The sequence below is a fragment of the Nannobrachium achirus genome (genome assembly GCF_963921795.1).
Source record: "Nannobrachium achirus genome assembly, chromosome: 20".
NCBI lineage: Eukaryota > Metazoa > Chordata > Actinopteri > Myctophiformes > Myctophidae > Nannobrachium > Nannobrachium achirus.
The window spans coordinates 9,904,875-9,914,156 of record NC_137827.1 but is presented as its reverse complement, the minus strand read 5'-3'; the positions used below and the strand labels follow the sequence as shown (position 1 = coordinate 9,914,156).

The 9,282-nt window shown below is 42.5% G+C and overlaps 1 protein-coding gene across 1 annotated transcript; it reads left to right on the top strand.

Annotated features, from left to right (window-relative positions):
- Positions 1-342: 342 nt before the first annotated feature.
- Positions 343-8,270, top strand: tbpl2 (TATA box binding protein like 2; the record flags this gene model as incomplete). The annotated part of the gene is made up of 6 exons (XM_080750816.1): positions 343-413; positions 2,437-2,524; positions 3,525-3,616; positions 4,779-4,946; positions 7,075-7,169; positions 8,194-8,270. The coding sequence occupies 6 exons, from the start codon at positions 343-345 to the stop codon at positions 8,268-8,270; spliced, it is 591 nt and encodes a 196-aa protein (XP_080606942.1).
- Positions 8,271-9,282: the final 1,012 nt, after the last annotated feature.

Below are 9,282 nucleotides of genomic sequence, written 5' to 3'. Positions count from 1 at the left end.
ACCAGATTCGGACTAATGGGACTTCGGACCAAAGAGATGGCAGCAACAAAACAGTAAGCATGAATTACAGTAGGCTGTATGTACAGATAAGACTAGAGAGATGAATAGTAGTCTGTAATGAGAACTATACATATTATATTTAATTCTCAGATCAAATACAAAACAGTATTATATCCAGCTGATGTTTATTTTTCAGGTGGAAACAGTTCATTGAACATGACTCAGGACAGCGGCATCTTCACAGACTACAATACCCAGAATTCCACCACTGCGGAGGACCCTGGGGATTCGGTGCAAGGGGCGGAGCTTGGAACAGGAACTGTGGCCTCTCCTTTCTGCCACATGACCCCCATGACCCCTATGACCCCCATGACCCCTGTCACAGAGCGCTCTGGAATCATTCCACAGCTGCAGTGCGTTTGCAATTCAAAGTCACTTTGTTAAAGCTGCAGTCCGTAATTACCATGTCCTACCCGCTCCAGGGTCTAAATCCTGTTCAAAATCTGATTTGCAATGGTGTAAACTTAAGTAACTATGTTCATTTACTTAAGTACTGTACTGCATCGCGACTCACAATGCGTCACATCGTGAGCTTGTAGATCTGCTATTTTCAAAAGATTTTCATATTCACCTGTTTCCGCGAGAATTTACTGTAGCATTATTTGCGGGACACTTCCGGTTAACAGCAGACATACAAGCTCACGTCGCGTCGCAGATGCAACCGTTGTGAGCTTGTAGATCACGCTCGTTGCGGCGCCGGAAGCTGCCTGCACATTCTGCGCAATGCACGATGGGATGTTGGAAAGTTGTGGATACGTTTGAAAAGTTGAAATGGGGCATCTGCATAATGAGTACTTTTACTTTTGGGACTTAAAGTACATTTTGATGACAATACTTTTGTACTTTTACTCAAGTACATTTAGAATTCTGGACTTTTACTTCCAGACAATTTCTTCTATATTGCAGTATTGATAATTTCACTCAAGTGAAATATTTGAATACTTTTTCCACCACTGCTGATTTGTGGCGTATCCAGACTGGAGTGGCATTGTTTTTTGTGTAGTCTGAATAGCAGAAAAAAGACTGCGTGAAACCAATCCAAGGGTCATTAGTATATCCGCACACAGACAAAATGTGTCCGTGGAGACTTGTAGCTGTCAGTGGCAAATTCTAGATTTTCCGCCATTAAAAAGTTCTCTTTTTTATCATAAGACCCAATGAATTCTCCATATTTTCTTCTGAATATGTATGACTATGGCATATTAGGAGTCTACTAGTGCCTCTTTCTCAACATTTCATTTGCAAGAACCCCTCATAACTATGAGAGTGTACAAATTATGGGTCCATTTAATACCCGTTTAGACCTGTTATTATTGATATTATTCAATTGTCACCTTTATTGTTCCATGTAGGAAATGACATGTAGCATTGTTACACTTTATCTGCCTTTATTGATAGGTATCCAGTAGGTTGACAGGAAATGGGGAGAGAGATTGGGGGGTGACACGCAGCAAAGGTCATCGGGAACAGGACTCGAACCCGCGACACGCTGTCAGGCCGGATTACCAACCTAGGTTTATAAGGGCTTTATACCTGGATTACCAACCTAGGTTTATAAGGGCTTTATACCTGGATTACCAACCTAGGTTTATAAGGGCTTTATACCTGGCTTCTGGCTTAACCCATTTATTCCTAGGATTATTGACCACTTTAACAATTGAAAAATAGCAGATATACAAGCTCACAGCGCGGCACCGAGTGCCACGCTGCAAGCTTGTGGATCTGCTATTTTTGAAAAATCATGATATTTCTTTGCATATATATACTTTGAATATATCTATTTAAAAGCGAACATTTGTAACTCAAATATTTGCTTCTGGGTGGTCCCTGGAACAACATATTTTGAGATGGGGGTCCGCGGCCAAATACCTGTAATTTTGGGGGTCCTTGACATGAAGAAGTTTGAGAACAACATGATTTAGAAGAAGGATTTAGAAGTCGGATCAAAGATCGAGTCAAAGATATTCAAAGACTTGCACACATTTTCACGTTTTTTCAAAAATAGCAGATCTACAAGCTTGCGCTGTGAGCTTGTATAGCTGCTATTTTTCAATAGTTAAAGCATAAAATAATGGTTAAAGTGGTTAAAGTGGTTAAAATCTAACGCGACTCGGGCACGTTCCAGGCATTTGAGAGGTAGAGGTGGCAGATGGCAGACTGAAACATCTTTGTGTGTGTGTGTGTGTGTGTGTGTGTGTGTGTGTGTGTGTGTGTGTGTGTGTGTGTGTGTGTGTGTGTGTGTGTGTGTGTGTGTGTGTGTGTGTGTGTGTGTGTGTGTGTGTGTGTGTGTGTGTGTGTGTGTGTGTGTGTGTGTGTGTGTGTGTGTGTGTGTGTGTGTGTGTGTGTGTGTGTGTGTGTGTGTGTGTGTGTGTGTAGGAATATTGTCTCAACGGTGACCCTGGGGTGTCCACTAGATCTGAAATTTATCGCACTGCATGCCAGGAACGCGGAGTACAACCCCAAGGTACATGCAGCATCTCATACCGTCTTATATCAGTACAACCCCAAGGTACATGCAGCATCTCATACCATCTTATATCAGTACAACCCCAAGGTACATGCAGCATCTCATACCGTCTTATATCAGTACAACCCCAAGGTACATGCAGCATATACATTTCAGCCATACTGTATATATAGGCTACATTTCCGCCATTTGAAAATAGCCGATCTACAAGCTCCCAATGCGTCCCAACATTGTGAGCTTGTAGATCTGCTATTTTCAAATATTTTCAAATGTATAAGTAAAGAATGTTTGTACTTTTCCCACCACTGTTAATTAGAAAGGAACGGCTCCCGACTGTGAACCGAATCATATTGTTCATTTCAAAGAGCCGTTCAAAAGACTTGATTCGTTCGCGAGTGTCCCATCTCTACATAGCTCCAACATCTGGCTTTGTCCGGTCAAAAACCCATGGGAAAGATGTGGTCAAAAATGTCCGGGCCTAAATTAAACTGAAAGCGTAGCCTCCTATACAGTCCTGGCCTTCTTTTACATGTGAGTTCACACTGCTTGATGCAGATTTTGCTAGATTTTGACAGCACATTTTGATTTAGTTTTAGTCATAGTCTTTTGAATAAAATGGTATTTAGTTTTTGTCATGTGAAAAGTTTCAGTTTTAGTCAGCTAAATGTATGGTTGATTTTGTCGACAAAAGTGTATTTTGGCGGGCCTTGATGGCGTCATAATGGCAGATTTTACACTTGATTGCATGCTGAAAATAGCAAAGCTTGTAGATCTGCTTGTAGAACACCAGAGCGCAGCAAAACATAACATAACTTCTACTGGATCTCTTCTCCACTAGTCCCTTGGTCTAGTTTGTATTTGTTGACGAACTTGTCAATATGTTTAGTCTCAGTTTTAGTCACAGTAGCTTAGTTAATTTATTTCGTTTTTATTTATTCTTTGTCAGCGAAAGTCAACACTGATGTAACCTACAGCGTGAGCAGTGGTGTGTTTTCAGAGGTTCGCTGCGGTCATCATGAGGATCCGTGAGCCGAGGACCACCGCTCTCATCTTCAGCTCCGGGAAGATGGTCTGCACTGGAGCCAAGAGGTCAAGGGTCAAACACACCTGTCTGTTAGGGCATTCACGAATAGTGATTTTTAGTATTCGAATTATTCGACCTCAAAGTATTAGAATAGTCGAATATTCGACAGGACTCGCCAAACTGACACATATTAAGTAAGCAAGAGGCGAACATTGTGAAAATAGCCGATCTACATGCTCACAACGCCTCGCAACGCTATTTTCACAATGTTTATCTGTGGAACCGAGTCACATTAAATGTAATACCTACAATTCCAAGTGCTTGTCAGGGTGGGGGTCCCCAGTTCAAATATGTTTATTTTGGGGGTCACGGCCTAAAAAACTTTGAGAACCCCTGGTATAGAGCATTAACAAATTCATCCACCAGGGGCATTGACAACTCATTCTTATGACTTCCTATCTAGCCAAGCTTTATAAACCATGAAGAAATATATATATATTTTTAAAGGGGAAAAAAAAAAGAAGAGAATATTCGACTTTGGTGAACAATGTCGAATAGTGACTTTGATATTCGAATATTCTGTGAATGCCCTACTGTCTGTCCGTCTGTCTGTCTTTGTGTCCCGTTCATGTCCATATATGGTCATTTCAGTCCAGAATGAACAGGTTTTATCTGTCCCGTACATCCAAAATATGTGTGTAATGTCCGTCCCGGTCTGATGATTGGATGATTAAAAATGTCCAATGAGACCAGAATTGAGGATTGGTCAAGCTTCACATGACAATTCGGCCCTCCAGATAAAATCATTCATTCATTCAGAATTGGAAGAATGTATAGATCACAGAGTTCATAGCTCTAGAACACAGAATAAAAGTTCACCGCTTCACTTCGAACCGAGGTCTACAATCTGACGTCATTCAGAGGTTCGTTGGGCTGGTACCGTCATTAATCCAGCTGTTCGGTGCTGCCGAGATTTTGTGCCACCACAAACCGAAATAAATACGGCTCTAAAAGTGGAGTATGCCCCGACACACCTTGAACTGCAGCGGCGAATGAGGTATCTAGCTTTTTATGGCAAGAATCGATCTTCAGTAGTCGACGTGAAGATCAGTTATTTTACGCAAGCGACATCTGTTGTTCTGTGGATTATGAATATCAGTGGAATTCCTTGGTTAAATAATGGTTAAATCTGAACAAAAAAAATGTACTTCCGTCCTTCCAACGCAGTGAGGAACAGTCTCGCCTGGCAGCCAGGAAGTACGCCCGCGTGGTTCAGAAGCTGGGCTTCCCGGCACGCTTCCTGGAGTTTAAGATCCAGAACATGGTGGCCAGCTGTGACGTCTGCTTCCCCATCAGACTGGAGGGCCTGGTCCTCACCCACCAGCAGTTCAGCAGGTAAATATCTCCTAGAAGTTAGCAACACCCACAGCACAAACCCATAAGACAAATATGGGTAGATTCTCCTTCTACAACAGGGGTTCCCAAACTTTTGTCTCAGGGCACCCCATGAATATTTTTTGAATCCGAGGCACCCCAACATTATAATTTTCACGCCCAGCACCTTATATTTATAGCATATCGTTGTTGTCGGGTGGAACCCTTGTATGTCCAAAACCGTTTGTTTTGATTTATCATCTATAAAATGTACTAAACTAGTGAAAACAGATCTACAAGGAGGCGTTGTGTGCTTTTAGATCGGCTGTTTTCACTAGTTTTGTGCGACAATCTTGTATGATGAAAGGCTTTGCTTTACCAAAAGACGTACACATTTGAAACTTGGAGACACAAGGTTTCTGCCCGACAGTGACGATATTTTAGTGATTATATTTGCGAAGAAAACGTTGAGATAATTTTTGTTAGAACTGACTGAAAATAACTTTGTACTTCAAGTTTAAAATTTTACTAAATACTTTTGTGTCCAAGTGGCCAAATAAATTCCAAATATTATCAAATTATCTCGCGGCACCCCAGGGTGCCCCGTCACCCACTTTGAAAACCCCTGTTCTACAACACTGCCACCCAGGTGTGGAATTCCTTGACTACTTCAGAGGTGTAGGTAGTTATCACTTCTCCCATAGACAGGCGAGAAGTGAGCACCCCCCCCCCCCTTACCTTAGCCCCACCCCCTTCTTTCCCCTACCCTGTACATATCGTGTTTTTATAACTGCGATGATTTTTGAATGTTTTTGTTGCTTACTATTTGCTATGTCCATGAATTGAATACCAAGAACTTCCGATGTAAACAAGATCGTAAAAGCACTTACGGTATTTGGGATGCTCCTTTTAGGCAAGGTGTTTAACTGTACTTCTACTGTACTACATTTTTTTTATTGTATTGACTATACTTGTACTGTTCTCCATTTTTGTCCAATAAAATATTCAATCAATCAACCACCCAGCTCGGCACAAAAATAATGACACTGAGAAGAACCAGGCTATTATCCACAAAGTGATTTTGTCTGGCTATGCAAGGCTAAGACAGCTCAGCAGGTCTATGGACCGCTCAGCAGCCCAGAAGTTTAGCAGGACATGATCATTTATTCTCTCCAGTTATTTACTGGTGTCTTCTTCGGGTCAATTTGATCCAGCCATTGAAAGTGTAGGCTAATATTTAGACCATTTCCTTCTGTGAAAACATTAGAGATATTGATACTTTCTAGTACATAATTTGCTCGCCGTTACTAACTACATTGCTAACAATTCAATCAATATTATCTCTGTGAGGTCGGGATTGATGAGGGATTATGTTTTTGCTATATTTCGCTGTATTCTGATTGGCCACGATTGGCATACACATTTTGCGGAAGTGGCCCGTTTGGCACAAAATGCTACAAATAATGAAAGCAGCGTCCGATTGCCGTGAAACTATACATTTCGTCATTGCCAAGGAAAAAACGCAATTTACATGCCCCATTGTGTGCTGGGAACGAGGCTCCCAAATGGGAACTTCATCCCTGTGCCACTTTAAGCTCCAGTACAGGCTCAAAGGTCCATGGCAATCAGACATGTTTTGTATTTTGCCAATTCTTTTTTTACCCTATTTTTCTCCCCAATTAAGTCTTTATGACTATTAATTCCTCCACCCACATTTCTGTGTTGTCACTGCGAATCACCTGCCAGTGAGGAGCCCCCACCGGGAGGACGTAGAGCCTTCGTCCTCCTCCTCCCGTCCTACACTCCCTGCTGAGAGGTGCCACCCCACCCGTATGAATACATGTAAGGACAATTGGGCCAATTGGGCCGAACACAGGCCAATTGTGTTCGCATAGCTGTCCGACACAGCTGGATGCACCACGGTCGATTCGGCTTTTAGTAATGACAAATTATGTTTAATTCGATTTTTGGGGGTTTCTAACCACTTAAGACAGGTTTAACATGAGCCGGGTCAAAATGACCCAGAGACCCTGGGTGTGACTAACACACCCGACACACACGAAGACCCAATGAGGGTTAACTGTATCACATGACAGATATAACTGTTCCTACTTGTGTGTATGCGTGTGTGTGCGTGTGCGTGTGCTAGTTATGAGCCAGAGCTGTTTCCAGGTCTGATATACCGGATGGTGAAACCTCGAATCGTACTACTCATCTTTGTCTCCGGGAAAGTTGTTCTCACAGGTACTAAACAATATGAGAATGATGTACTGGTGGTCAGCTCCCAGTGACTGACAGTACAACAGTGGAAGACTGTGCTTGTACTGGTCTGCTCCCAGTACAACAGTAGAAGACTGTGGTTGTACTGGTCAGCTCCCAGTACAACAGTAGAAGACTGTGCTTGTACTGGTCAGCTCCCAGTACAACAGTGAAAGACTGTGCTTGTACTGGTCAGCTCCCAGTACAACAATCGAAGACTGTGGTTGTACTGGTCAGCTCCCAGTACAACAGTAGAAGACTGTGGTTGTACTGGTCAGCTCCCAGTACAACAATAGAAGACTGTGGTTGTACTGGTCAGCTCCCAGTACAACAGTAGTAGACTGTGGTTGTACTGATCAGCTCCCAGTGATTAACAGCAGAAGACTTTTAAGGGCTTTGCACGGGAGGCTCTCTCCATTCCGACATGTCGCCACTCCGAAATGGACTTCTTATTGTCGGAGTGGCGACACTCCCATGGGCCTAAGGTTTAGGGTTAGGGGTAGAGATAGGGTTAGTGTCGGAATGGAGACATGTCGGAAAGGAGACATGTCGGAGTGGAGAGACTGACCCGCTTTGCACACAGGACCGTTGCGTTTCTTTCCATTTGCTGCACGATTAAAACACATTGGATTTGGTGTGCATTCTGTGCAAGGCTGTGCGGAATCCACACTGCGGATCCGAAAAGGAGTCATAAAAGGAGTCAATGAGTTTTTACCGCATGCGACAAGACGCACGAATCGAACTGGGTTCGATTGGGGAAAAAAACGCACTTGAAATTCGGAGCCGGTGTGCATGAGGTCATAGAGAATCATTGTTTTCTTTAAAAAAATGAAATCGTCTTTTTTTTCCCGTGCGAAAAAAACGCGTCTGTGTGCAAAGCACTTTTACTTGCAAAAGAGCATTTTTATATTACAGTATTGATACTTTTACTTAATTAACAAATGTGAGTACCTTTTCCTCACCACTATAAACCAGAGTGTGATTCTTAGCTTGTGTTTTGGTCGTTCAGGAGCCAAAGACCGCGGTGAGATCTACGAAGCGTTCGAGAACATCTACCCCATACTGAAGGGATTCAGGAAGCACTGAAGATTGAATCGTTTAACATCAAGCATTTGCTTAGAAGTGAAAAGCAATCGATGTTTAGTTTCAGATAAAGCCATAGCTCTTTATTATATTATTTTTGTTAATAATTCAATGCTGTCGATGGCTGGTAAAAAATATAAATATATGTTTTAATTTTGTATTGTGCACAAATGGTCAGTACAGTTATATGTACATTGATACTCCATCCTGAAAGCAATAAAACTGCAATTATTGGTTGGCCTGGCAACTTCTACATTTCCTCTTCATATCCTATCGTGTTCACTGCATAGGTTATTCCGAGCCCTAGAATGTCTGTGATATTACATATCCACCTGTTTCCGCGGGAGTTTACTGGAGATTATTTGGACCTGTTTGGACCACACTTCCGGTTTAACAGCAGACATACAAGCTCACGTCGCGTCGCAGTTGCAACCCGTTGTGAGCTTGTAAATCACACTCGGCTGCGGTGCCGGAAGCTCGGTACAGCGTCTGCACAATGCACTATGGGGCGTTGGAAAGTCGTGGATAGACTTTGTCAATATTCCATAAATACACAGCCATAGATTGGTCCTATTGCGCGGCGTTGAGCAGAGAATCGTGGTGTAATTACCCCATGCCAATCACAACACACCTGTCAATTGTGTGTCTCGTACGTTTGTGCTTCCCAAAGGAAGTTTAGATCTAGTCAGTCTAGGCACTCATTCTGGGCCCCTTGCCCGTTCTGAAAGTCGTCCGTGTTTCCCTTATTTTTTTGGTTTCCTACATGTTTTCTTTTAAATTGTTATAATTTGAAAATATTTTTTTGGTAACCAAATAAGCTAAAGCACCATAGAAGATCAGTGGTTCTGGCCACGGACCCCCATCTCAAAATATTTTTGTTTCCAGGTAGGGACCCCCAGAAGCAAATATTTGAGTTAAAACTGTTCACTCTGAACTTTGTGTCTTGCCTAAGCATGGCCTCAGACTCCGCCCTCGACAAGCACGTCATCACATAAACAAACCGTGCGTCACGTCA